General features: G+C 62.1%; 2 protein-coding genes and 1 long non-coding RNA gene across 8 annotated transcripts in view; 2 read left to right on the top strand and 1 right to left on the bottom strand.

Moving 5' to 3' along the window:
• The window catches only part of ACTN4 (actinin alpha 4), a 70,863-nt gene extending 57,356 nt beyond the window's left edge, over positions 1 to 13,507 (top strand). For 2 of the 6 annotated variants that reach the window (XM_078438460.2, XM_060651027.3), the window contains exons 10-22: positions 272 to 502; positions 1,090 to 1,237; positions 4,543 to 4,693; positions 7,194 to 7,302; positions 7,491 to 7,631; positions 7,706 to 7,888; positions 7,996 to 8,130; positions 8,880 to 9,059; positions 9,768 to 9,914; positions 10,756 to 10,836; positions 11,144 to 11,209; positions 11,783 to 11,941; positions 12,078 to 13,507. In XM_078438460.2, coding sequence (XP_078294586.1) covers positions 272 to 502; positions 1,090 to 1,237; positions 4,543 to 4,693; positions 7,194 to 7,302; positions 7,491 to 7,631; positions 7,706 to 7,888; positions 7,996 to 8,130; positions 8,880 to 9,059; positions 9,768 to 9,914; positions 10,756 to 10,836; positions 11,144 to 11,209; positions 11,783 to 11,941; positions 12,078 to 12,236 — 1,890 coding nt within the window. In that variant the 3' untranslated portion in view covers positions 12,237 to 13,507. The remainder of the gene's footprint in view (positions 1 to 271; positions 503 to 1,089; positions 1,238 to 4,542; positions 4,694 to 7,193; positions 7,303 to 7,490; positions 7,632 to 7,705; positions 7,889 to 7,995; positions 8,131 to 8,879; positions 9,060 to 9,767; positions 9,915 to 10,755; positions 10,837 to 11,143; positions 11,210 to 11,782; positions 11,942 to 12,077) is intronic. The other 4 variants (XM_060651026.3, XM_060651025.3, XM_060651024.3 and 1 more) reach the window with 2 other exon arrangements.
• An 80-nt stretch (positions 13,508 to 13,587) lies between these two features.
• Positions 13,588 to 26,844, bottom strand: CAPN12 (calpain 12). The gene is made up of 22 exons (XM_060651035.3): positions 26,690 to 26,844; positions 24,642 to 25,848; positions 24,132 to 24,201; positions 23,858 to 23,976; positions 23,560 to 23,693; positions 22,645 to 22,813; positions 21,571 to 21,645; positions 21,415 to 21,500; positions 21,270 to 21,344; positions 20,478 to 20,641; positions 20,154 to 20,386; positions 19,855 to 19,866; positions 19,516 to 19,724; positions 19,328 to 19,370; positions 19,171 to 19,230; positions 18,596 to 18,653; positions 18,142 to 18,212; positions 17,979 to 18,041; positions 17,274 to 17,352; positions 14,203 to 14,319; positions 14,058 to 14,116; positions 13,588 to 13,964 (listed from the first exon to the last, which is right to left on the bottom strand). The coding sequence occupies exons 2-22, from the start codon at positions 24,876 to 24,878 to the stop codon at positions 13,938 to 13,940; spliced, it is 2,160 nt and encodes a 719-aa protein (XP_060507018.2). The 5' UTR covers positions 24,879 to 25,848; positions 26,690 to 26,844; the 3' UTR covers positions 13,588 to 13,937.
• Positions 19,772 to 21,537, top strand: LOC132690523 (uncharacterized). Its single transcript, XR_013552368.1, has 3 exons — positions 19,772 to 19,886; positions 20,105 to 20,180; positions 21,427 to 21,537. It is a non-coding gene; the product is annotated as an uncharacterized LOC132690523 (long non-coding RNA).
• Positions 26,845 to 26,980: the final 136 nt, after the last annotated feature.

Below are 26,980 nucleotides of genomic sequence, written 5' to 3'. Positions count from 1 at the left end.
ATGCTGGAGTTGAGGCCCCCTTAGATCCGAGAAGAAGGAAGACCGGGAACAACGGCATGAACAGGAAGTGAGCAGAGAACAGCACGGCGGCTCACAGGGGGCGTGCATCCCCGTACTTCCCGGCCGTAGGATCCCAGTGGGGATCATGGGGAAGCCAGGCTGGGGAGCGGGGGTGATCCCCGAGACGGGGCCCCCGAAGACCCATATCCCTCGCACCCGTGCGCGGGGCGAGGCCCTTCCCGGCACCCTGAGGCTTGTCGCGGGCCCACAGCTCCTGGAGTGGATCCGACGCACCATCCCCTGGCTGGAGGACCGCGTGCCGCAGAAGACCATGCAGGAGATGCAGCAGAAGCTGGAGGACTTCCGGGACTACCGGCGCGTCCACAAGCCGCCCAAGGTGCAGGAGAAGTGCCAGCTGGAGATCAACTTCAACACACTGCAGACCAAGCTGCGCCTCAGCAACCGGCCTGCCTTCATGCCCTCCGAGGGCAGGATGGTCTCGGTGAGCGCCCGGGGGGGGGGGGGGGGGGGGATCGGGGCCCGGGAGGCACAGCCCAACTCCCAGGCCAGCCTGTGGCCTGCAGAACTGCAGAGGGGCGGCTCTATACCACCCTGGGCTTATCGCGGGGCCAGCGCTGCCTTTCTTAACTAAGAGGCACAGCCTATGGGGTGCAGGGGTGTGGTAGGGGGCCCGCTTGACCCTTCACCGCGGTCCACCTCCCCCATCGCTCCTTAGAATTTTAAACCCACCCCCAAACCCACACCTTATTTTGTGTGGCATTATTTCACTTTGGACCCCCAGTTGGCCATGATTCCAGACCACCATGTGCTCAAGGCCCCTTTTCAGGAGAGGGATGGTATTCAGCGGACAGTCACCGGGCTCTCATAGCGCCATCCATGGCATTCATTCATTGTCACTTATTCATTTAATGCAAAAACTGGATCGCACCTGCCGTGTGCCGGGGCCCGTCTAGGCATCTGGATACAGCAAAGCAGGGGATAGAGGTGACCCCAGCCCCTTGCTGCTGCCCGCCTTCACCTCAGCATCCCTGGCCCCTTTGTGAGCCCTGTCCTCTCGTGTCCTCGTAGGATATCAATAATGGCTGGCAGCACCTGGAGCAGGCAGAGAAAGGCTACGAGGAGTGGCTGCTGAATGAGATCCGCAGGCTGGAGCGGCTCGACCACCTGGCAGAGAAGTTCCGGCAGAAGGCCTCCATCCACGAGGCCTGGACCGACGGTACGGTCCCCCAGCTCCCTCAGGCACACGCACGTGTGTGCACGCACAGCGCCTCCTGTGTTGTTGGGTCTGTTTGTCAGACCCCTCTTCCTGCTGCTTGGGGACGAGCCTGTCAGAAATGCCATTTCTGGGTTCACCCGGCCCCAGGCAGCAAGCGACACTTTGGAGCCAGGTCCTCCTTGCCGCCCCCCCTGCTCTGGCCTCAGAGATTACTTCCAGGTGGGCCCCTTCCTGGATGATTGGAGGCTGTCATCTAGGAATGCGGCCGAACCTTATGCGGCTCCATCGAGAAGTGACCCTATCCCTGTCCACTCTGCCGTGTCCTCCCCGAGGATGGTGGCCGTGCCGGGGCAAGGGAGTGGGCTCTCCCATCCCTGGAAACCTGTGTTCAGATGTCCCGCCCACCTTCCCTCTCCTACTCCTTTGTGGCTGTGGACTTCACACTGAAGGGCCCGTGCTGGTTGGGCCTGTGTGCCTGAGCTTGGTCCTTAAGGGCAAGGCCAGGGAGCCGCCTCTCAGTTCTGTTGCCTGAGCTGCAGATGGAGCTTGCTGACCACCTGCGCCCCCCGTGGGAGCCCCTCCTCCCCCGCAGCCACCTGTTCCCCGGCTCCGGGTGTGGGATCCCATCGCGTCCCCGGCCCTCGGTCAGGACCCGCACCGTGGTTGAGATTCCGAATCCCGGAGGTCTGAAAGCCTTTGGAAAATGGCCAGTGCCTGGGAAAGCCAAGAGCCGGGACTCGTGCCCTCCCACTCTGGCCGCCTCCCTCCCGACTGTGCCCTACCACCACCGCTCTTCCTGGCTGATGTCACGCTTCTTGTGTTGCTCAGTGTGATGTTTCATCCTTCCACCCCCACCGTCCCCCACGAGGCCCTCACTGAGCCTCTGGGGGCTCCTCCAGCCCCCATCTACCCAGCTGTGGGGCAGGCGGCCCCAGCACTGGCCAGATGCTGAGATCTTGCTAGAAGCACCCATTCGGAGCCCACCCCACCCCCGCAGGCCTTCGAGCATGCAACTCTGTGGGATCCGTAGACCTGGGCCTACGTCCCCCGTGTCCCTGGCTGCAGTTCGACCAATGCCCTCCTCACACCAGTGCAGGCCTCCGTTTTCCAGCAACAGCCGCCAGATCCAGAGCAATACCCTAATCCAGCCTCTGCTGGGGAAAGAATGCGGAGGAGGCGATGAAGAGCCAGCTCGGGCCAGGGATGCAGGCGCCTCCTTCTGCCTTGCAGAGGCGGCGTCCACGATGAGGGGGGGTTGTCATCTGGTTCATCCGCTCATTCATTCATTCATTCGCCTCTTTCTTGAGCACAGCAGCTTCCCAGGTGGGCGAGGTCCCTGCCCAGGGAACTGACGAGCCAGCCGACCCTGGCATTTCTTTAGTCGGGGGGCCCTTGGGCACACAAGTGGGTTTTACAGCATCCGTGTTCCCCAGCTGGACTCAGCTCGCTCCTCCTGTCATTATCCATGTCCTGCATCTCCATTGTCTTCCCACCGGCGCTAGGTGGCTTCCCCATGGACCTCCCTTGGCCCATGTTATCAGCTCTTCAATCCCTCACCTGGAGCCGCAGGAGGCTCTGGGAAGATGGTTTCCTGAGGCCGAGGGGTGTGGGTGTGATGGCCCGCCAGAGTTCCTTTCCTGGGAACGACTGGGACTGGCCTTCACTCAAAGGAGAAGTTGGCTCAGCCCCTAGCCAGGGCCCAACTGGTTCAGCGGCCTCCACACGCCCCTGTCGCACCCCTGCCTCCCTGCAGGCGCTTTGGCATCTGGCCTTCCGCCTCGCGTCAGCCTGGAGCCCCCAGGCGGGCTTGCCCACTCCCGTTCCCAAGACCTGAAGCTTCTGTCCCCTGAACCACTCGATTGTGCAACACGGGAGGACAGACTGACCTCCTGGCCCCTCTGTACTCCTGGGATCCAGCGGTAGCGGCCTTCTTTCCCCGGAGGGGTGGGCCCAGAGAGCGGGTTGAGCCACCATCATTCTGTGCCTCCCTCACCACCCGCCACAGCCTGCCGGGGCAAGGGTCCAGGTGGATGCTTTGCAGAGGGTTTTGGATTCTCTGGGGGAAAAGATAAAAATGAGCCCCTGGGTCCCTACTGTGGCTTCCCCTTGGCCTGAATCCAAGGCATCCACGGCCCCGGGCCATTCCTCCCGGATCCCCCCCCTGCCCGTGCACCCCTTGCCAGCTCTGTTGCAGAAACTCTGCTGAGGCAGAGAAGCGGTAACCTACTATTTGTGGTTCCCACCCTTGGGAGACAGCAGTTTGGGGAAGGGAATTGCAAGCTTGCCTTTGTGGCTAAGCCTCCTGCCCCAGCGCCAGGCCTTGTCCTCGGGGTGGAGGAGATGCGATGGTGCTGGTTCGGCGCCCGCCCTTCCCGAACGTCACCTCACTGAGACTTGAGACTGGACACCGCCGTCGGCCCCATCTTACAGATGAGGGGACAGGTGGAGAAAGGCCACGTGCCGTCCCTCCGCTCTGCGTTGCCGCTCTGGTGCCAAGCTGAGTGAGGAGTGGGGTCTCTGAGCTGCCATTCCAGGGGTACCCCGAGGTGGCTTGCCTGAAGCAGAACCCCTTGAGGAGCCGGGGGTCCCAGTCACCTTCCCAGGCTGGCATTCCGCTCCCCCCACGTCTGCGATACCACACCGCACCGTGCTTGCAGGGCTTACTTACTTGAGCTGTCCTGGGGTATGTAATTAGCCAGGCTCCAGGACTAATAACAGTGTTCCTCTCTTCCTTCAAAGGGCCTGACAATGGGCCCCACCTCACTGCACACAGAAGGCCCGTGGGATGGCGTGGGACACGTAGGTGTGTGATAGGACCCCACCCCGAGGGAGCCTGGCCTCTAAGTGCCAGGGGGCAGGCACAAGGGGTGGGGCCCCTGGAGAACTCTGACACTCTCACACTTGCCCTTCCGTCGCTCTGCTGAGGCCTGGGCTGCACCCCCTGCCGCCTCTCCAGATGTCGGCCCTCCACAGATGGGTCCACCTTGGCAACCGTGGGAGCACTGTCCACTTCTGGTCCACCAATAAAGGGCCCTAAGTTCGGAGCACGCAGGTTGGATTGGGATATCTGTCTCAGACCCACTGGCCCCACAGTGTCTCCTAGCTCCGTCCAGGATATACTTGGGCTTAGAGATCCCTTGAAAAGGCAAGGGAAAAGGTTCTGGAAGTTTCTAGCCTTCACAGCACCATCCCCAGTGAGGCAGGATGTAAGGTCCGTACCCCGTTTCCTTCCCTGTGGTCAGACGACCCTCTGGACTCCCACTGCCCTGTTGTCCGAACACCTCCTGCTGTCTGCCCCACCCCAGGAAAGGAGGCCATGCTGAAGCATCGGGACTACGAGACGGCCACCCTGTCAGACATCAAAGCCCTCATCCGAAAGCACGAGGCCTTCGAGAGCGACCTGGCCGCACACCAGGACCGCGTGGAGCAGATCGCAGCAATTGCCCAAGAGCTCAAGTATGTGTGGCCCGTCGTGTCCCTGCCCCACTGTGGGGGCAGCGTCCCGAGGTCCAGCCCTCTCCACCCCCACCGTCTCGTTTCAGATGGCAGGGAAGGGCCTTAAGGGATGATGCCCACCTTGTCTTAACCCCAGATGAGGATAGTGGGACCTGTATTCTCAGGCAGAAGGTCTCTGATCCCTTTCCTGATTGCTTAGGCTGTAGTAGTCCCTGAGACTCTACCTTTTGCCTGCCACACCAACCAGGACCCCCACCCCCACCCCCTAATGGGGTGGGCGGCCTAGCCCCCGCTGTTGCCACCCGCTCCTCCCTAAGGGGACTGGTCTGCACAGAGAGCCCATTGTTCTGCCCGGCCCCTTTCCTCTCTCGCTCAGAATACACTTATTGTGCGAGCTTCCAGGCAGCCGGGTTCTTTGCCCTCCGTTCCCCGCCCCAGTCAGATAAACTTGTGCACACAATTAGTACACTGAACCTCCAGAGCCGGTGAATGGAGCCTTATTCCACCAGCACAGCGGCCAACGGCAGGGACGGCCCAGGGAGCGGGAGGCCGAGGCCATTACTTCATGGAAAATCTGCAGGCCCTGGAGGGGCGCTCCCAAAATAGCCGTCTGCTCAAAAATAGGATACTTGGCTGGAGCTGCCCTTTCCGCAGACACCCCCACCCTGCCGGTCATCCCTAAAGTTCTGCTTGCTCCTATGAGGCCAGCAGTGGTGCCTGGTGGAGCCCCTCGCCAGGCAGGGCCTGTTTCCTCCCTGACTCGCGCCCTCAGCACTGCCCAGTTGCTTTGAGGGTTGCCCATTTGCTCACTCGTGAGGCCTTCACCGTATTGGGAAGACACATCTCTATTGGTCACTGTTAGGGGCACCCCTAGGGGTCTTGCAGCCTCTTCTAGGGTTGAGCCTCTGTCCCTGGCACACCCAGGTGGAGGAGAGTGAGGTCACATGCGAGATGTTCATAGGGGTCACGGGAGGTGGACGTGTTCCACCACTGACAGGCGAGCTCCTAGAAGCTGGTGGGAAACAGTCTTGGAGTAAGTCCGTGGGCACCGAGAATGCTGTGTGGGACCTGTTACCCAGAGCCAGAGCCGGGGAGCAGGTGGTCACTGAGCTTTTCTGGACCATGGTGGCCCTGGACTGTTTGGGGTGCTGTCTGTTCCCCCCCGAAGATGAGTCAGAGAGCCAAGTGCTGGCCAGGGTGAGCCTGGACAGACAGCCTGGCTGAGCGTTGGTTAATGACAGCAACAAAAACTCAGAGCACTCGGCGCTCTACACGCACCAGTTCGTGTAATCCTTCAGCAGCCCCATGTTATGGAAGGGGAACTGAGGCACAGAGAGGCCGAGAGACTTGCCCAAGGTCACACTGCTGGGGAGTAGTTGAGACAGGACCAGAGCTCAGGCTGCCTACCCCTCTGTGGAGCACAGCCTTGTTGCCCCTCCTAGCCCCTTCTGGCCCCTGTGTCCCATCTGCCTATCAGAGTCACCAGACGGTCCCCAGCCCCATCCCATGTCCTGTTCCTCCCAAAGTCGTTCCCTGCTGCCCACCCCTCATCAAGCCCCCAAGGTTTTGCCTGTACCCCGACTCCCTGGGAACCTGCCACTAAGAGGATCCGGTTCTGGAGCCCAGAGACTGATGGGAGGAGGGGCAGGAGGCCATGCTCGTGGCTGAGGGGCCAAGGACTATTGTGACAGTCCACGTTTTTCTTAGGTATGTTACTAGTTGCTTAGAATGACATCGCAGGCTCATTATCCATTTTTTCTTAGTGCCCATTAAAATAAAATAAACCCCTTTAGGGGAGCCTGGGTGGTTCAGTTGGTTAAGCATCTGACTCTTGGTTTCAGCTTAGGATTTCAGCAGCACTGACAGCACAGAGCCTGCTTGGGATTTCTCTCTCTCTGTCCTTCCCCAGGTCTTTCTCTCTCTCTCAAAATAAATAACCAAAAAGATTTTTTTAAATGAATAAACCCCTTTAACCTCGCTGTTGCTACACTTACCTACTGGGTGCCAGGGACTGCTCTCAGCACTTCATGTGCACCAGATAACTGGATCTCCACGGTATCCCCACGCCTGTTTCACAGATGGGAAAACTGAGGTATCCAGAATAGGGAATTCACGCATCCGCGGTCACACAAGTAGAAAATCAAAGAGCCGGGATTCAAACCGAGGGAATTTGGCACCCATCCTTTAACCAGCGTGCTCTGCTAGACTTTTTTAAGCTAACAAAGCAATTAGATACAAGCTTCGTTGAGGGCCACACTTTGGGGGCCTCTGCATTAGTGTGTAGTGAGCCCTCCACCCCCACCCCTGCTGCCCCTCTGTTACCCCCTCCTACATTCCTCCTACCTGGGGAGGGGCATGGGCTAGCGGGGTCATTGAAGACTGATCACCTTAAATGTTCGTGTCCCCCGGCACCAGGGGGAGGGCGGGACCCAGCACAGCCTTGACTGCCCCCTGCTGGGTGTCATCGCCCATGCTCTCCCCCCCACCCCCACCCCCGCAGTGAGTTGGACTACTATGACTCCCACAATGTCAACACCCGGTGCCAGAAGATCTGCGACCAGTGGGACGCCCTTGGCTCTCTGACCCACAGCCGCAGGGAAGCCCTGGAGGTGAGGAGGGGCGACATCCCCCGTGGAGCCCTATGCCCCGAGACTCTCAGGACTGGGGGAGGGTGTGGGCAATGCCTGGACTCTTGAGCTTCCCCTGATGCTCCCTGAGGGAATATTCTCTGACCCTTTGGGGCCCTCGACCACCATCCACCCGCTCACCTCTGTCCCTTCCCTGCCCCGTATACCAGAAAACAGAGAAGCAGCTGGAGACCATTGACCAGCTGCATCTGGAGTACGCCAAGCGGGCAGCCCCCTTCAACAACTGGATGGAGAGTGCCATGGAGGACCTGCAGGACATGTTCATTGTCCACACCATCGAGGAGATCGAGGTCCGCTCCCACCCGCGCTTCTTGTGGGACTTCCAAGGGCCCGGGCTGCCCCTCACTCCTCCTCCTCCTTCCAGGGCCTGATCTCCGCCCACGACCAGTTCAAGTCGACACTGCCAGATGCCGACAGGGAGCGGGAGGCCATCCTGGCCATCCACAAAGAGGCCCAGAGGATCGCCGAGAGCAACCACATCAAACTGTCGGGCAGTAACCCCTATACCACCGTCACCCCGCAGATCATCAACTCCAAGTGGGAGAAGGTGGGCAGGCTCGCCGGTGGGACCAGGGCAGGGCTGGCCGGGTGAGGGCCCCCCCCCCCCCCGCCCCCTGCCGACTGCTGGTGCTCACACCCCCCGCCCTCCCCCAGGTGCAACAGCTGGTGCCCAAGCGGGACCACGCCCTCCTAGAGGAGCAGAGCAAGCAGCAGTCCAACGAGCACCTCCGCCGCCAGTTCGCCAGCCAGGCCAACGTCGTGGGGCCCTGGATCCAGACCAAGATGGAGGTGAGGAGCCGGCGCCCCTCGCAGCAGGTCCCCAGGGCTCCCTGGTGGGTCTGCCGGGGCTCCCGCTCCAGGAGCGACAGCAGCCTCAGGATTGGGAGAGTCAGTGATTTCATTGCTGGAAGTGGCAGCACCAGCCAGAGGGAATCTTGGTGGAGGAGGCAGGTGGAGGAGGGTTTGAGCCTCGGCCCTGCCCTGCCCGCTGACCAGGAGGTCAGGTACAATGTAACTTTTCCTTGGTGTTCTCATCTCCGAAAGGGGGTGGAAACAGCCCTGGCACCGCCTCAGCAGATGCTTAGGGCACTGCTCCGTGGTGGCCCCGTTACGAGCACTGGTGTCTCGGGCTGGGCGGTCTGAGCACAGACCTCTGTGGCGGGCTCACCAGTGACCCTTGGGTCCCGGCCCAGGGAGCCTGTAATGATGCTGATGGCAGCTCTGGGTGTGCCTGGTGTGCCTTCCGAGTGCTCGCTGCACGCCAGGCACCATGCTGGGAGGGGGCTGCGTGGCCACCGTGGGAACTCACGCTTCAGGTACTCGTGCTCAGAAGCACAGATTCTGAAGCCGGCCGGGCCCGGGTCCAGATCCTGCCCCTGCCTCTCACTGTGAACAGTTGCCATCTTTGGGCCTCACAGGGAGTCGAGGGAGTGCGGAGGTTGGGCATGGCGAGCCTTGGTCTGGAAACCGCCCCCGTGGCCGGTCGTGGCCGAGCGTCTGGTAGCCTCCCCAACCCAGCAGCACCCCGTCCCATGCAGGAGATCGGGCGCATCTCCATCGAGATGAACGGGACCCTGGAGGACCAGCTGAACCACCTGAAGCGCTACGAGCGCAGCATCGTGGACTACAAGCCGAATCTGGACCTGCTCGAGCAACAGCACCAGCTCATCCAGGAGGCGCTCATCTTCGACAACAAGCACACCAACTACACCATGGAGGTAGGCCCGCCGGCCGCGCGGCCCAGGCCTTTATTCCAGACGGTTTTGCTCAGTAGAAAAGATGTCTGCCGCTTTTTCTCTCTCCTTTTTCTCTGACCGAAAACACTAGATCAAGTGTGTCCACATTTTTAAAAAATCAGTTTCCCACAATTCTTCCGTCACCACGACAACACGGCCTCAGGACGCCCCCTGGAAGAGCCGGGAGGGGAGCACCTGCCCCTCTGTGAGCTCAGCAGTTTTGTTCTATCCAGTCAGCCCGTGCACCCGCTTGCCGTGCCCGGGTTGAAGCGTCAGCCTCTTGGTAGCCTGAGCTTGTCCACGGTGACGCTTTACACCGTGAAAACGCACAGATCAGAGAAACCCGGTGTTTCCCCAGAAAGCTGGTCAGACGCTGCCCACCATACCTCTGCGGCTTCCACGTGGATGCCGCACAGGTGCCGGGCCCTGGCCCTCACTGCTTCCGTCACAGGAGGACCCCAGCGCTTGGCAGGGGCACGGGGCGGTGCCGGGCCAGTATCCCCATGTGCACACGCGGTGCGCAGGAGAGCCTGGGGCTGGGGGCGTTTGGGAGAGCCAGGGCCAGCCCACCTCCGGGCCGCACGCCCTGTGTGAGGAGGGCCGGGTTCCAAGCCCCTGGCGGCCGCGGCTGCGGTAGACTTGGAGGCCGCCCCGGCCTGAGCCGCGGTCATCCCCTCGCCCCACCCCCAGCACATCCGCGTGGGCTGGGAGCAGCTGCTCACCACCATCGCCCGCACCATCAACGAGGTGGAGAACCAGATCCTCACCCGCGATGCCAAGGGCATCAGCCAGGAGCAGATGCAGGAGTTCCGGGCGTCCTTCAACCACTTCGACAAGGTGAGCGGTTTCCTCTGCCCCTGGCGTCTTCCCTCCCTGCTGTCGTCGTCCCATCCTGCCCCCACCGTCTCTGCATCTGTCCGTTCACCTCACAGTGCTGAGTACCAGTCACCACTCAGCGGGCTGGCAGGGCCCTGGCCAGCAGAGGGGGTGCAGGGGTGTGTCACCTTGACCCACAGCCTAGGTAGGGTTCCTCAGGATGAGAAGGGGGGGGGGGGGTCCCAAGTCCTGGCCCCGGGGCCGTGCATCCTCGCCAACCTGCCGGTGAGACCCTGGGATGGACTCGGTCCAGGCACACCCGAGATCTGAGACCTGACCGTGCACCTGGCCCCCGCACACACAGAGCATTCTGAAAATTCAGGTCTGGTCTGGCAGGCCCGCTAGGAAGGCCCTGAGCGCCTGAGTTGGCTGCAGTCCCCACCCGCCCTGCCGGGCTCCGCGCATCATGAGGTGCACGCTCAGCTCTGCACTGTCCGGCGGGGACCTGGTGTCCCAAGCAGGGTGGAGTGTAATCTTTTTCTCCCACCCCAAATCCCGGAGGCCAGGAGAGCGCCCTGTTCCCCCCCCAGGAGCCCCAGGACTCAGTGCTCAGTTCTGTACCACTCAGCTCCCACCCCTGCTCTGGCCGAGGCCTTGGGCAGAGGCCTCTGACCGCCCTCCCCCCGCTCCACTGTCCCTGGCCATCACCTTGTCCATGTCACCTCTAACTCTGTGTTTCCCCCCCGATGTGTTCCCCTCCCCCCGCCCTCTGCATGTGACCCTGGCCCCTCTCCCCGCGTCTCCGTGCCGGCCTGGTCTCCACACCGCCCCTCGCACACACCCGCCTTCGGACACCCGGCAGGACCACGGCGGGGCGCTGGGGCCGGAGGAGTTCAAGGCCTGCCTCATCAGCCTGGGCTACGACGTGGAAAATGACCGGCAGGTACGCGCCCCCCTGGGCCCCAGCGGACTGTGGCATTAACTGCTCTTCTCTCTCTCTCTCCTTCTCTCTGTCTCCCCCCTCCCTCTCGCCACTCCACCCCTTGCCATGTGTGTGCCATTTCACCGGCTCTCTTGCCTCCTCCCTGCCCTGTGTCTCTCTGGACACCTTCCCCCTTACCTGGTCTCTCGGGGCCACCTCTGTCTCCCCGGCTCCCGCCACTGTCCTGTTTCCCTGCTGTGCACATGGGGCGGCCCCTCTTGCCTACTCTGGGCCTGGCCTCCTCTGCTGTCCCTGCGTCCTCGAGCAGAAGCAGACAGGCAGCATGGACTCCGATGACTTCAGGGCTCTGCTTATCTCCACAGGATACAGCCTGGTATGCAGCCTCTGCCTCCCCCTCGCTGCTGTGCCTCTCCTCCCCCACTCCTCTACCCCCTCTTCTCTGCGCAGCCTCCCCCCTCCTCCTCACCGCCTCCAGAGTTTCCGTGTCCTCGGGGACACTCCCCCACCAGAGCAGCGCGGCCTCACCGCCTCCTCCTCTGCTGGGCTGGGGTCTCTCCGATGACTCCCTGAGCTGCCCACCTCCTTTTCTGGAAGTCTCCGGAGAGAGGAGGTCAGGCCTCTGGCTCTCTCCCCTTTTTCTTTCTCTTTCTTTCTTTCTTTCTTCCCTACCCTCCAGAACTAAGTCGTGAGCCTAGGGCTGAGGAGCAGTAGACTTGTTTGATCCATTCCCCAACTCCCACTTCCCAAAAACGTGGGTGGGGAGGACAGAGGGAGCGTATCCCCAGTCTGGGCGAGTGGGCCCTTGGCCTGGGGAGCCAGAACCCGTGGAGGCGGGCTGATGGCACGGGCTGACGGCAGGTGGCCCTGCTCTCCTGGCTCCGTTCCACTAGGCCGGGCCCTGCCCCGCTCCAATGCAGCCTATCCCCCACCCCACTCCCCCTTGCAGGGTGACGCTGAGTTCAACCGCATCATGAGTGTGGTTGACCCCAACCACAGCGGCCTCGTGACCTTCCAAGCCTTCATTGACTTCATGTCAAGGGAGACCACCGACACAGACACGGCTGACCAAGTCATTGCCTCCTTCAAGGTCCTGGCAGGGGACAAGGTAAGCAGGAAAGGAAACCTCGGGGGTACCTGGGCTCCCGGCAGGGAGGGGCCCTTGCAGCCAGGACTGGGAGAGGGGGGCTGGGCAGAGCCGGTGGGGGTGGGGGTGGCTCACAGTCCCACCCTCCCACCCCTAGAACTTCATCACGGCCGAGGAGCTGCGGAGAGAACTGCCCCCCGACCAGGCCGAGTACTGCATCGCTCGCATGGCGCCGTACCAGGGCCCTGATGCTGTGCCTGGCGCCCTCGACTATAAGTCCTTCTCCACAGCCCTGTACGGAGAGAGTGACCTGTGAGGCCCCCACTGGAGAAACCCCAACCGAACGCCCCCTCCTCACAGCCTCCAGGAGGGGCTGGGGGAGCCCTCGGCCCTTCTCCCCGCTGTGGGGGCCTCCCAGGTCCTGTTCCTCTGACTCTGTATCTATGCAAAGCACTCTGTCAGTTCTTTCCGGGGGGGTGGGGGTGGGGGTGGGGGGTGGGGTGGGCAGGGAGGGGCTGGGGCAGGCTCTCTCCTCTCTCTTTGTCTGTTGGCCCCCTCCCCCTGCATAGAGGTGAGGGAGACTTTTGGGGTCAGCGCTTCTGGTCTGGTAAATATATATGATGTGTTGTTTTGTTTTTTAACTATGTGGAGGGGACCGTGGATTCCCACAGCAAAACAGGTCCCCTCCAGGCCCTAGGAATGCCCCCCACACTTTGTCCCTTCCCCTTGCCTACCCCCACCCACCACCACCACCACCACCACCACCACCACCACGAGGTCCCTTCAAGGCCTCCCACATCCAGGCCAAAGCCCTACGTGCCTTGTCCAGGAACCGCCCTGGCCTGCCCTGGGCCCTGCAGTGGGCCCAGCAGAGGGCGACACAGCTGCCCAACAGGAAAGAGGACCCCGCCTCGCTCCCTTCTTCCCTCTCCCCTCACCTGCGATTGCCAGGAGATGAGGGGGTGCAACTCAGCACCCTCCTTTTCTGCAATGGAAGAGTAGGGTTGGGCAGACCAGCCTCTCACCCCCACCCCCAGCCAGCCCCCGCCTTGCTTTGTCCAGACATGTATATCTCTCAGATTTTTCTAAGGACCAAAAAGCAAAAACAAAAAAAAAAAACAAAAAAAACAAAAAAAAGAAAAAACACAAAACAACAAAAACAAAAAATGCACACACAAGAAAAACCTATAAAAAAGGAATTAAAAACTTTCAGAGAATTACTATTTACTTTATGAACTTACGGATTTATTATATAAATATATATTCACCTAGCAACACATCCTTGCCGCCTTCTGCTCTCATGATGAAGACATAGCTGATCTGCTGCCCTCCCCCAGCCCCTTCCCGCTTTTCCTCTCTGCCGTCTGTCATTGGGCATGGGTCTCTGGGGACCCTCCCGAGGTGGAGGGTGGGCTGCTGGCCTGGCCGCCTGTTAGTTGATGGGTTTTGCTCCCTCCCCCTCCTCCCCCCTCCCCATTTTTGAGTTTATTCTGATTGATTTGATTATTTTTTTTTTTTTCTCGGTTTCTGGATAAACCACCCTTCTTGGGGACAGGATAATAAAACATGTAATATTTTTCAGAAGGATTCCTACGGTGTTCTCTCTTTTTCTGTCTCCCGTCTCCGTTCTCTGCTTAGCAGAGCCACAGGAGAACCTCTTCCCAGAGCAAGGCTGGGCCTGGGAGATCCCCGTCCCCGTGACTGTAAAAATGGGTGCTACCGGGGACCCGCTCTTGCCAGGCTCCGAGCGCTAAGTCGCGTAGCCTGCACGAGAAGAGTGCCGTCGCCATCCCCGCGTCCGGATGGGGAGAGCAAAGCGCAGAGAAGTGCAGGGAGCTGCGTGGCCAGCATCGCCCGGCTGGTGGGCACTGGAGCCAGAAGCCGCTCCAGGCGGGCTGGCTCCCGCGGCGACGCTCCGAACCGCCGCATCGCGCCAGAGCACCGGCCCCGCGTGCCAGGCAGAGGCGGGGGGGGGGGGGGGTCCCGGCGGCTCTTCCGCCTCCGCCCGCAGGTGCTGCTAGGAGAAGGTGGCCACCTCCATCCACTGGGGGAGAGAGGACCGCCGGCTCGAGGCAGAGGTCCCCGGGGAGGACGCCCACCCGGCCGCCCTGAGCCGCTCCCTCCGGCCCAGGCTCACCTGTCTGCGGGTCAGGCAGACAACGCCCTCGCCTCCCTCCAGCTGCCGGCTGCAGTGGCCTGTGCGGAGAGGGCGGGCTGAGCACCCGCCGTGGCGCGTGGGAGACCTCCTCCCCCCGGCCCACCCGCATCCGGGCGGCACTCACGGAAGATGCAGGTGAGCTGGGCTGCGCACGACACGAAGCGCTCGAAGTCCACCTGCAGGCGGCTGTCCCGGTAGCGGCTGGTGAGGGCCTGGGTCAGCTGGTTGTTCAGGTGGAAGCCTAGGGGAGGCCACCGCTGAGCCTCGGCCGTCCCCGTGAGCCCCATCTCGGCGCCGCGCCCCACCGCGACTCTCCCCGGGGAAGACACCGAGCTGCTCCCGCCCCTCGAAGCCCAGCTCTGCCTCGTCCCCCGCCGTGCGGCCGCGGGCAGCTCCCTTCACTTCTCCGCGCCGCGGCTTTCTCCTCTGTCAGACGGGGACGGTGACGGCCCTGACCCCGCAAGGCTGTGCGAAGATGCCCCACGTAGAGCTCAGAACAGTGGCACACAATGACTGTATGCCAGTCTTATTGTTCTTTAAATTCTGGTGAGTTTCTGCTAATGGACCCTGGAGGATGTTTCTGTGCAGCAAAACGTCGTCAGTCCCACACAGAGCCTCTCTTCATACTCCTACCAGAGGCAATTTCTAAACTTTAGAAATCACCTGATAAAAATCACCTCTGATGACACGTCTCAATAGGCTTTTGACAGACCGCATTGCAGGTCAGGTAACCCTCCGAGAGGCAGGGCTGCAGGACGGCTCCCCCTTCCCCCACGTGGCCACATAAACGCAGTTCTGAGGACGATTTCATGGACTTCTGCCACCTCCTAAAGCCCATCTCTGCCCCCTGTTCTGTGCCTTCGTTCAAAGAAACGCTTGTCTGGTGCCATCACCTGCTGGGCCTTGTGTGAGGTGCTGTGAACGGCCTGGAGGAGGTCGGGGGCCTGCAGCCCCACCCTGGCAGTGTGACCTCCCACAGCCCCCCGGCCTTCATCTGCCCTGAGCCGGGGGGGACCCTGGCCGGAGGAGGTGGGAGAGCCCAAGGAGGGGCCAGAACCCCTCAGCTGCCCCCTCACATTCCTACTGACCTTTCATGCAGACTGCTTCCTCTGGCCACTCTCGTGTGCTGCCTGGTGTGGGGTCCTGCCCGGGATCCCCTGCCGCTTGGGAAACCCCTCACGCGGTTCACTAGGTCCCTGCTGCCCCTCCCCAGGGCCCCCATTGTCCTTAACCGCCCGGTGGCCTTCGCAGACCACGCCTCATCTACCCCCTCCAACCCCTCCTGCACTTGGACTTTGTGCTTTGTCTTGCCTCCCTGGTACACGATGTTCCTTCTGCCCAGAACGCTCCTAAGCCTTTGTGCCGCCTCCTCCAGGAAGCCCTCTCCGATCCCCCCTCCCTTCCCGCCTGCAGCGTGGAGCACCTCCTTGGCTCCCTGTGTCCACCCCGTCCCCGCCCTGACCCCTCTGGGCCGTCCCTGTCCTTGGTGGCTCTGGAAGCCGCTGGAGGTAAGGGAAGGGTTTCCGGTCACCACCAAACCCCCAGCGTCAGCCGGCATAGGGCCAGGAGCAGAGCAGGTGTCCGGGGAACACGCAGAGTGTGGCTGAGCTGCAGCAGGTCACTTTTCTTGCTGACCTCCCGCCCCGAGACCTCCCACCATCTCCAGGGGCCCCCGGAGCTTGCTTCCTGCTGGTCCCCTCCCCGGCGCTCCCTCCTCCATACACAGTGGGACCTTCCCTTTGCTCTTGGCTCCAGCCCCCCACATACCCTGACCTTGGACTTGCCTTATCTCCTTCCTCTCCTACATATTAAAAAAACGATTTTTCAAAGAGCCTAGGTCCTCATGAGGCCTCATAGAGCTTTGCTTTCTCACCCCACTGATCTTTCCCCTCTGACCACTGCCTCCCCACCCTCCTCCTCTGGCCACACCAGCCCCCTCTCTCATCTCCATTACCTGGCCCCTTGAAGCTGTTGCAGCGCGGCCCACGCTCTGATCTCAGGGCCTTTGCACAGGCTGCCCCTTCTGTCTAGACCGCACCTGGTCCTGTGTCCCCGAGGTTCAGTCTCCCTTAGCACCCTGGTCCTTCCCTGGCCGCTGTGTCCCAGGCCACCCCCCGCCCCACACACACACACACACACATACACCTGCTTTCTTTTCCCGCCATAGCATGTGTTACCATCTGACCCAGATGATCTTGTTCGTCGTCTGCGGCACCAGAACATCAACCCCCACCCGCAAGAGCACTTTATCAGTCTTCTGCCTAGATTAACACCAGGCACGGACGAGAGGCCCAGTAATACGAACAGCACAAACCCTCCATCACCCCTCGCTCTCGCCTCTGCTTCTGTCCGCCCGGGACTCCATTTCTGTCTCTGTGCCACACCTCCCAGCCTTCTGACTCCATCTCCCCTCCGCTTGGGCTCTTTTCTTGCACATCTCTGGACTTCAAAGGTTCTCCCCCAGGGGCCCCCTGCCTCTCAGACTGGGTCACAGGCTGTCAGGCTTGCCTCCCGTCCCCCCGTGTCTCACCCTGGGCTTGGCTGTGGCAGACGAGCCCTGGGTGGGGTGGGGTGGGGGGGCGACAGGGAGTTCCCTTCTGGTCCCAGCCCCTCCACGCACGCACATCCCTAACTTGCTTCAGAGCCCAGGGAAAGGCTTGCTCCCTGGCTCCGCCCCCTCGGGCCAGATTTCGTGCTACACAGAGGGAATGAGGCTGTTCCTCTCCTGGAAGAAGCCAGCCTTTCCTAAACCTTTGCCGGGGCAGTGACTAGAAGCAGGTTCCCCCCAGCGCTGAGCCCTGCGGGCTCCTCCCAGCTGCCCTGTGTCCTGGCCATTTTACACGGAGACTCCATCAAGGAGATGGACTCAGGTGCCCAGGGCCCCCCCGGGAGTAAGTACAGGCAGGATTCCAGCCCAAACTCAGGGGACTATGGGCCATTTTACCGCAATGCCCTGGGGACCGGTGCCCGTCAGACACGGGCTCCCAGGCTTCCCCTCTCTTCCCCTTCTGGGAGGCCCTGCTCCAGGCCCCCAGCACCGTCCCAGGCCCATCCCCCCTCGCGCCCCGTCTCCCGGGGGCATCCAGTCCCGGCCAAGAGCTGGCAGCAAACTAAGGTGAGCAGGCAGCCAGGCCTGCGAGAGTACAGCGGGTAGGAAAGGGAGCAGACCCGTCCCCGTGGCACCCCCGCACACACCTGCCGCATTCAGCGCCAGCCTCAGCTCGTACGAGTTCATGGTTCCAGAGGCGTCCTCATCGAACTTGTCAAATGTGGCCTGGGCGGGGAGGCACGGGTCAGTCCCACCCCCCGAGCCCCCCAAGCCCCCTGAAAAGGGGACCTTGGAGGCCAGTCAGCCTGGGTTCCCACCTAGCTCCCTTTCTTCCTGGCTTCGGGCCCTGGGCAAGCAGCTCTACCACTTTGAGCAGGTTGCCCAGTCTGTGAAATGGGAATACTAGTAACAGCCGGACACATCGGGATTCCACCCACCAGGGGCTTCGAGAGGGCTCGGCACAGGGAGGCCCTGGACCACTCCCTCCTCCGGGGCCGGGCCGGAGAGGCGGGAATTAACACCTCCCGCTGGTAGACAAAGGCCCCTCAAGGGGAGGTGACTTGCCTAAGGTCGCAAGGCCAGAGGGGGGCCCAACCTGGGATCCGGGATTTCAAACCAGGACCAGAGCCTGTGTTTTCCACCCATGAGCCACTTAGTGCCCCGGAGGGACCACAGAAGGGCAAGTGGGACAAGGCCAGATCCCTCCAAGTCGTCCCTCCACGTTGGTATGACGTGGTCCACTTTCTCCTCCCCTGGGGCCCCGCGAGCCCACAGGAGACCTATGTCCTCGTTAGTAAAAGTGCCTTACCTTCCGGGAGGAGGTGGCTCCCCCAACCCCCCCCCCCCCTTACCTGCCACTCCAGGAGATGGCCCCAGAGCTGCTGGAAGTGGTGCAGGGTGAGGCTTCGCCCGTTCTGGGGATGGGGCATCTGGTTAAAGTCATTGTCCCCAGAAGGGGGACACGGGCCCCAGCATGCCCATCCTCCCTGTCCAGGCACTGCCCCCCTCATATACCCCAAAACAGCGCAGCAGCTGCTCACAGGTCCTGAGCCCAATCTCTCGAGGGGTCCGGGCGTGGGACCTGGCTGCAGGAAACAAACGAAGCCGAGTACTTCCTGTGAGCTGGCCGTCATCACGAGTGCTGGGGACTGCCGCTATCCCCTACCGCTGTCCTCACGCCAGCAACTGAGGCTCAGAGAGCCAAGTGACCGCCGGGAACTGGCAGAGCCGACATGTGAACCCAGGCAAGGGGATTCCAAGTCCCCTCGTGGCAGCTACGCCCCCTGCCTCCCTTAGAGAAAGGGGGTCCTTTTGAGTGGGGTGGCCTCAGTCCTGCCACAGGCCCCACATGTGGGAAGACGCTGTCACGCGGAGTCCAGGGCTCCCGTGACCTGACTCCCAGCAGCATCATGAATTAACACATATGGGGGGGGGGGGTCCGTGGGGTCCACCCCGGTCCCCAACTCACCAGGCTCCAGGGCGATGCTTAATAAGGTCTGGAGCTGAGGGGCGCTGAGTGCTTCCTCCTGCTCAAGGAGAGAGAAGGTGTGAGGCCATTCACTCAGGCCGTTCACAACACAGCACAGCTGGGGGCTGACCAAATTAGCATGCTGGCTGGTGCTGGGGACACCGCAGTGACAGAGAGCTCATGGTCCAGGGAGAGCTAGAGACCTGTCCCCAGAGTAGACAGGGCTGCAGTGGAGAAGCACTGGGCCCCTGGAGTCCACAGCAGGCCTGCAGTTGACCAGCCCCGGGGGGAGAGTGTGGGAGAGCTTCCAGAGAAGGGCACGTTAGAAAGATGAGACTTTAGCCGGGGCAGGGGGTGTGAAGGGAGAGAGGGCCATCCAGGCAAAGGTACACAGACTGAGCAAAGGCCCTGAGGCAGGGAAGAGCTGTGAGCATTTTGAGAGCAGAAAGGAGATTTAAGCACAGAGGGACGGAGAAACTAAAGCAAAATGAGACACCCAGGAGGGTGGGGGTGGGGGGGTGGTCGGTGTCCAAGGGGAGGGGTGGACCCCCTCCGTCCTGTCCCCCCATCCTCACCTCTCCGGCCAGCTCCTGAAATAGCTGCTCCAGCCCCAGCTCCAGGGGAACGTAGGGGACCTGTGGGGCAGGGTGGGGGTGGCGTGGGGTTTAGTGCCGGCCCAGAGGACCCCCACCCGGTCCTGCCCCGCAGTGCCCATCCCCTGCAGCCCCTCACCAGGAGGGCGTGCAGGTCGGCGCTGATGACGTCATCGATCTCCCTGCAAATGACACAAGGGAAGTGGGGGAGGGGACGCTCTCCCCCCCCCCCCCCCCCGCGTCTGGGGCCCCGGGCAGATCCCCGCGGGGGTCCCGGGAAGCGGGGCCCTGGGGCTCCCGAGGGCGGGTCCGGGTGCCCCGGCTCACACGGCGGTGTGGCGGCGCTCGGAGAAGACGCGCAGCGTGAAGTCGGCCTCGTCGCCGGCGCGGGCGGCGCTGGGCACCACCAGGTAGTGGCCGGGGCGCAGGCGGCAGCGGCGGCTCACGTCGCGGCGGGCGCAGAAGGGCGAGCGGTCGGCGCGCAGCAGGCCGGGCAGGAGCGCGCGGCTGCGCGGGGAGTCCCACAGGCCCAGCAGCTGCGGGGCCAACGCGGCGCGATCGTGACCGTGACCCGGGCCGCCCGCGGTCACGCTGTCCGCCCGCCGCCCTGGCGCCGGGTGCCCGAGCCCCCGGGGCCGGGATCTGGGGGTCCCCGCCGCGACCCACCTCCTCGGGGATCTGTAAGGAGGAAGAACGGGGCGAGTCAGAGCCCCCCACACCTCCCTCTTCTTCCCATTCCGCCATCATCACGCCCCTGCCCCTCAGTCCCTGTCCCGGCCAGCCCATCTGCGACCCCCTCTGGACCCGGCTCCTGTCTGCACCCTGGGCGACCTTCCCTGCCCCTCGTTCCCCACCCCCCACCCCCATGCCCTGGGCTCTGTCCTGTCTCTGACCTCCACCCCTTCGGCCTTCCCAGCCCCTCCACGCCTGTCCCCTGCTGCTTCCGCTAAGCCTTGGGGTCCCACCTGGAACACGTGGAAACCCACGGTGAGGTAAGTGAGGCCCTGGGCCCTCAGGCGCCTGCGGTTGCGCTGGATGAGTGACAGAAGGACGGTGCACTTGGGGATGCGGCCACCCCTCGCAGGGCCCCACGCTCCCGCCGCCCCCCAGCCCCCCCAGGGCCCCTCCTCATCATCGTCCTCTTCCTCATCGGGCTCCAGCAGCGTCAGTCGGAACTGGGGGTTGGTCCAGAAGGTCTCTAGCGGACGGGAGAGAGAGGGGGTCACCCGGCCTGCCACGGCCCTCCCCCCCCCCCTTGCTCGCTTCTTGGGGCGCCCTCCAGGCCTCACCGTTGCCAGGCTGGCTCCCGCCAGAGTTGAAGCCCCGCACCCAGCGGCCTTGGAAAGTGTGGATGTGCCAGCCACCCCCCGCTGGGCTCGGGCCCAGCACCTCGGGGCTCAGCGAGCAGACCTGGACCGTGTTGAAGCATCGGACGAAGTCCTCCAGCCCCATCCTGCCGGGTGGCCAGCGCTCAGGTCCTCCCCAGCCGCCACCTCCCCGGGGCCCCCGTCTGCCAAAGACCCCAGGATGACCCCCCCCACCCCAACCACAACCCTCCCCGATTCCTCAAACATCGCCAAGTACCCATCAGTCCACCAGACGGTACCGCGTCTCCGGAAGGGACCCCAGATCGCTGAGCCCCCCAGCTCCCCCGGATCTCTCCAAGTCCCCGGCAATGCCCCACAGACAACCAAGCTCCATACATTCCTCCCCAATATTGCCAAACTGCCTTCAGCCCCCAAACATCAAGACCCTCGGGCTCTCAGCAGCTGGTATCCTTAAGCCCCTTCAAATGCCCCCGACACCAGCAAGCCTCCTACAATGGCCCTAAATGTTAGCCAGCCCCCTTCAGCCCTCCAAAGATTACTGCTTTTCCCAGTTCCCCTAATATCACTGCGAATTCTTCCTCGACTCCCCCAGATAGAACCCAACCCTGAAGTTACCACCATATGGACAGTTTCTAGCTGTTAAGACTCGTCCCCGTGAACGAGCCCCATGTCCCTTCGAGCAGGCTTCGCCCCCTCCCTGAGCCCCGGGGACCTGGCGCTGGTCCAGAGGCAGGGCTGGGCTGGGCTCCTCACCAGAACTCGCCATCCTCCTTTTTGACCAGCAGGGCGTCTCGGCACTCGGCGGGGAGCGCGTCCCAGCGTGGGCAGCTAGGGAGACTGGGGGGTGAGGGGAGGGCGGGCGGGTCCGAGCCCCCCACCCACCCCAGATCCATCCCACCTGTCGCTCCAGGCCCCGGTCCACTCCACGCGGCCCCATGGGTTCCGCAGCCGCAGCAGCCGCACCTTGGTGAAGCCCAGGGACACCTGAGGACGGCATCATCCGTGGGCGGTGGCGCCGGGGCACCCCTGTAGCCCGTTCACGGGGGATACTCACCTTGTATGTGCCCGTGACTGAATACGCGTGTCCCTTCACCAGCCCGTCTTCGGTGCGGTACTCGCCCCGATCACTCTGGGCGGAGGACAGGGGATGCTGAGGCCGCGGTGGGGGGACAAGAGAGTGGCTGCTCCTCTCTGCCCCCCCCCCCGCCCCCTGCTCTTGCCACCACAGCAGGAGTCAAGCAGAGCTCCGAGAGGGCATCGGATGGGGGAGTGAAGGCAAGAGGGGAAGGAGAGAGAGGAAGATGAGACAAAAATACTTGGAGAGGGCAGAGAAACCCAAAGGACCGGGAATCAGTAACTGAGCACAGGATTAAGCAAATGAATGAGTGAAGGAATTAGACCAATTCAGCAAATGACTATGTGATGGGGTCACAGATGAACATATGACCCAAGCTGAGCCCATGAAAGTCAATCCTAAGACTTTTGCTGAAATTCTCAGAAAGAGGCTTTGCCTTAAAAAAAAGTGGGGGCGGGGGCGGGCGCCTGGGTGGCTCAGTTGGTTAGGCCTCCGACTTCAGCTCAGGTCATCGGCTCAGGTCATGATCTCGCGGTCCGTGAGTCCGGGCCCCGCGTCGGGCTCTGGGCTGTCAGCCCAGAGCCTGGAGCCTGTTTCAGATTCTGTGTCTCCCTCTCTCTCTGACCCTCCCCTCTTGATACTCTGCCTCAAAAATAAATAAACATTTAAAAAAAAAATTTTTTTTAAACCACTTAAATAATAAAAACCACTGGGGTGGTAGGAGGGACCCGCAGTTGTGGGAGCCCTTTGGAGCCCATGAGAGGAATGCCCGCCCAGGAATGAAACTAATCCGGAACCAGGAATAGAAAAACACATTCTCAACATCCACTGGATGAGCACCTGGATTCAGCTGTGCCTGAAGCCCGTTTGGTTATGAGAGCAAATACATTTCCTTTTGACTTGCCGGAGTTGGATGGGCGAGAAAGACCAGCCAGCAGTGAACACAGAACAGAGAAGAAGGCACAGGAGTCCACCCCCCCACCCCCACCCCTCTCAAGCCCTGACTGTGCCCTGGTCCTGGTGGGGGTCCCCATGGGGGTGTGACTCTCTCACCAGGGCAGTGGCGCCCACGAGGGACTCCTTGGCCAAGGCATGGCGCAGGGCGGAGAAGAGGCCTGGGGTGTCTCGCCTCAGGTAGAGTACCTCGCCCACGCCGCCTGTGAAGTCCACGAAGGCCTCATTCATGTGGCCGCCTCGCATCACCTCATAGGAGCCGTGGAGCCTGTGGGGGCAGGTCCGGGGTGAGAACGTCTCGGGCACGTATGAGCATCTCACGCACCGTCCCCGCGCCGGGACCTGGGGTCCCCCGGGGTGTGCGGGTCCAGGGGGCCAACCCTGACATCTGCAGACTCCCAAGGTGGGTAGGGGACTGTGGCACAGTCTGGAAGCCCTTGGAGATTGGACCTGTGGTCCCTGGGCCACACGACTGTGTGATGTGGGAGATCACAGGAGAGCTCTGCCAGAATTCTGGGCATCCCGGGAGCCGTGTCTGAAACTCTGAGTCTCCGGGAGATGTCCGCGTTGGGGGTGATCTCTATGGGGCTTGTGGGGGATTTCAGAGCCACAGGGTGGAGAAAAGCAAAGATCGAGGGTTCCATGGACTCCACTCAATATTTGGGAGGTGCTTTGGGCTTCCCAGTATAGTAGGAGAGATTTTTTTCTGGATTCTCAGGTCCCCCAAGGGGGGAGATCTTAGCTCTGGTGGCTCCAGGGCCCGAGAGAGGAGATTTCAGGCTCCTGAGGAATTGCGAGTGTTGGCGGGTCTCTAGGAACGTTTTGTGTGAAGTGTGGATAGAGGGAGGTATTGATAATTTGGAGGCCCTCGGGGGATGGTGTGACCTCGGGGGCCTGGGAGCCGTGACGTGGTTTGGGACCCTTGGCGGGCCGTGTAGAGGGTCCCAGCCGTCCGCCTCCGGGGACCCCTTGTGGGGTGGGGCCTGCCGGCTGGGACGTGTGCTGGGTCCTTACTTGGCATAGGCCTTTTCCAGGAGCGGGGCCCAGAACTCGTTCCGCTGATCTGAGCGCACGAATATCAGCTTCCCGTCACGCACCGGCAGCCTGTCGTCCACCACGACGTCCACCCAGCGGCCAAACTGCCAGAGCTGGTGCGAGAAGGGCAGGGTCCAGGCTTCCAAGGACCCCATCCTCCGACCCCAAGCCCTGCCGCACCGGCCCATGGATTACAGCCCCAAGGGGACAGTGTCAACGGTGACATCCATGTCACCGTGGGGGAGACTGAGGCATGAACAGAGGTCCTGAGCTCTACCTGGAAGTGGAAGACACCTGCGTAGCCCCCTTGGAACCCCTGTCCAGGGGGCACCACCCGGCACAGGAGTCGGGGATACAGAGTGAGGGAGGCAGCGGCCGCAAGAAACCAGCAGTTACCTGGGGGGAGAGATGAGGACTGGGGGAGCCTGGAAAGAGGGAGACTGAGGCGTGGGGAGAGGAGAGCCTGAGGGGGAGACCCAGGGGCCGAGCCGGCAGGGTCCCAGCTGCAACTTGCCAGATCTGGGGGCCCCAGAGGGGTTCGGTGGTCTTACCTAGACGCCCCTGACACACGTCTGTTCGGCTCATGTCCTCACAGATGAACTGGGGCTCGGCGCAAAACTCCTGGGGGGGTTGGGGGATTCCAGGCCTCAGCCAGGAAAGGGAGGGAAGGAGCAACCGAGAGGTCGGATGCCTGGGTCCCCTCCTGCCCTCACTGCTCCAGGGCAATGAGCGCCTCCAACCCCGGGAGAGGCTTGTAAAGCCCGTGGACAGGGATTCGGCTTCCCTGGGCCTCGCCAGACCCGGGAGTCAAAACAGCCAGCCCTCCTCCTCGTATCCGGGGCTCCCAGTCTCCTCCTCCCTCAGACCCAGGGGCCCAGCCCCCACAGCCCCCTCCTCCCTCAGACCCAGCGGCCCAGCTCCCACAGCCCCCTCCTCCCTCAGACCCAGCGGCCCAGCCCCCACAGCCCCCTCCTCCCTCAGACCCAGCGGCCCAGCCCCCACAGCCCCCTCCTCCCTCAGACCCAGCGGCCCAGCCCCCACAGCCCCCAGCCACACATTACATGGGGCCTCAGCCATTCCACCCCTTTGGCCTTCTCCGAGTCCGGCCCCAGGTCATCGTAGCCAAGGGCATCGGGGCCAGCAGGGAAGTAAGGATCGCGGAACAGGATTCCCTCATCCAGGCAGGCTGCTCGGATCGCCTCGTATCTCTGGCCCCGAAAGGGCTTCGGGCCCCTGGTCCCAGGCCCTGCCTCCTCGTCCACCAGTTGGATAGTGACCCTCCTGCTGCCACACGCCATCGGGACACTCTGGGCTCCCAGGCTGGCCCCCGGGCCCTTTAACCTCCTGAGTCATGGGGGTGGGGCCTCCCCTCCATCAGAGCTCCGATGGGGGTCTTTAGGCAGCGAGGAGCCTTCCCTTGTTAATACTAATTGATGGTTTGGGGTGCTAGGCAGCGGGGACGCCTCTTCTGTGGTTTCCTCCCCAGGGCGTGGGGCCTTCAGTTGTGGCTGGGCCAGAAACTTAATGGGCTTGGCCGACAGCAGGAGGGAAGGCGGGCAGAGCTGAGGGACAGAGAGTCCTGGAAGGAGGTCAGTGTGGGGGTGTGTTTCTGCCATCTCGTCCCTGCCCCTCCCTCTGTGGAGCTGGGGCCGCAGGGGTGAGGAGGGCGGCGTGTTTATCCTGCGTGTCTCCATCTCTCCTCGTCTCTCCATCAGACGGTTTCTCTCTCTGCCGTGGTGTCTCTCTTCTCTGTCTCGGCCTCACTGTCTCTGTCTCTGTCCATCTCTGTTGTCTCCTCTTGTCTTCCTCTGCTTTTATTTTTCCTGTTGTTGTTTTTAGCTCTTAGTTTTTGTCACTATATCTGTGTCTCTGTCTGTATCTCCCTCTGTCTCCATCCCTCTCTCCGTATCTCTTTGGGGGTGTCTTGTTCTCGCTGTACCTTCTGTCTGGTGCATGCCTCCCAGTCCGTCCCTCACCACCCTTTTCTCTGCCCCTGTAGCTTCTCAAGTCACCCACGGTGGACCCCGGGCCCCCTCTGGCTCACTCCTCCCGGGCCACCAGGACCCTGTCTCCCCCTTCCCCGACACGGCAGACCTCGGCCTGTTTGCCCCACACAGGGCTGACTGTGGAGGGCCCACTCTGCACCTACCTGCCCCGGGTCGGGAGGTGGGCCCGCCGTGACCGTGACCGTGACCAGTGACACCCCACCCTACCCACGCGCCGCTCAGGGTCCAGTGGAGCGATATTTCCCCAAAAGGAAGCTGGAGCCTTTGGAAGAAGTGATAGAAATTGGTTCTGAGAGGCCACAAACTCACCAGTCTGGGTCCTGGCAGACTTTTACCCCCAGCGGGGGTCCCCTGCACTGTCACCTCTGTGGCAAGAGATGTCCCTGAGTCCTCAGGCATTCTTCCCTCCGAATGGACCGAAAGACACTGTCTGAGCCCCTGGCTGTGTGGCCACCAAACAGGGATCATAAAACAGGGTACCGTCCTGTAGAATTGCCAAGGCCACCCCACCCCCCCCCCCGCCATGTGAGGCAGGTGACAGTGGTTTGGAACACCTGCCAGGGTTAAGAGCCAAGGGGCTGGGGTTCGTGCCACTTACAGACTGTGTGTCTTGGGCAAGTCACTTAACCTCTCTGTGCCTCAGTTTCCTCATGTCTACAACAGGAACGATAATAATAGGACCAACGTCAGAGGGTTGTCGTGAGAAGCAAATGAGTGAACCCGCGGGACATGTTCAGAGCAGCACCTGACACGTGGATGCTCAGGAAACAGCTGTTCCCAGTGCCTCTGAGGCCCCCATTCCCACCGACAGGTCACAGCCCTTTCCCCTGTTTGCCCCCCAAGTACTACTACTAACAGTAGGAGGAAGCATTGAATAAAACCTGACTGACACCTGGCAGTGAGCAGGAAACTGCCTGTGGAGACTGTCAGATCACAGACCGTTTGCCACCTGCCCGGCCCCTCCTGGCCTCCGTCCGCAGGTCCCCGCAGGTCCCCGCTGGCCACAGCTCTTCCTAGCTCCCTGCCGGCTGCCTGCCCTGGTGCAAGGCTCTGATCACATCCCACGAACAAGAGTTCGCTTGATTCTCCATCTCCCTCCTTACGTCCAGGGTCCCAGATACGCCTTCCCCCGCCAACGAAAGAAAAACGCATTGATGCCAGAGTCCTGGACGTCTGTTGCTTTGGGAGCCGAGTATCCTCCACCGATTTTTCTGGAATCGGCACCCCCAATACGTTTTGGGGATCCAAGGGTCCTTTAGTCTCTCAAGCCGTGTGGCTCCAGGACGGCTGGCCCCTCCCCCTAGCTCCGGGGAGGGGCGTTTGACCCAAACCAGCCAATCGGAGCAGCGCAGCCCTGGCCACACCCCCTGCTATTCCCGGGAGACTCCGGACAC

Source organism: Panthera onca, chromosome E2 (genome assembly GCF_046562875.1).
Source record: "Panthera onca isolate mPanOnc1 chromosome E2, mPanOnc1 haplotype 2, whole genome shotgun sequence".
In the NCBI taxonomy this organism is placed as follows: Eukaryota; Metazoa; Chordata; class Mammalia; order Carnivora; family Felidae; genus Panthera; species Panthera onca.
This window is presented reverse-complemented; position numbering and strand designations above follow the sequence as displayed.

What these genes read in the sequence shown, in the direction of transcription:
- CAPN12 (XM_060651035.3), bottom strand. Translation starts at nt 24,878, where the DNA reads ATGGCGTGTGGCAGCAGGAGGGTCACTATCCAACTGGTGGACGAGGAG. An exon ending in GAGCGCCGCCACACCGCCGT is followed by an intron (nt 19,371 to 19,515) that starts GTGAGCCGGGGC and finishes TGTCATTTGCAG; the next exon opens with GGAGATCGATGACGTCATCA. An exon ending in AAGCATCGCCCTGGAGCCTG is followed by an intron (nt 18,213 to 18,595) that starts GTGAGTTGGGGA and finishes TGTTTCCTGCAG; the next exon opens with CCAGGTCCCACGCCCGGACC.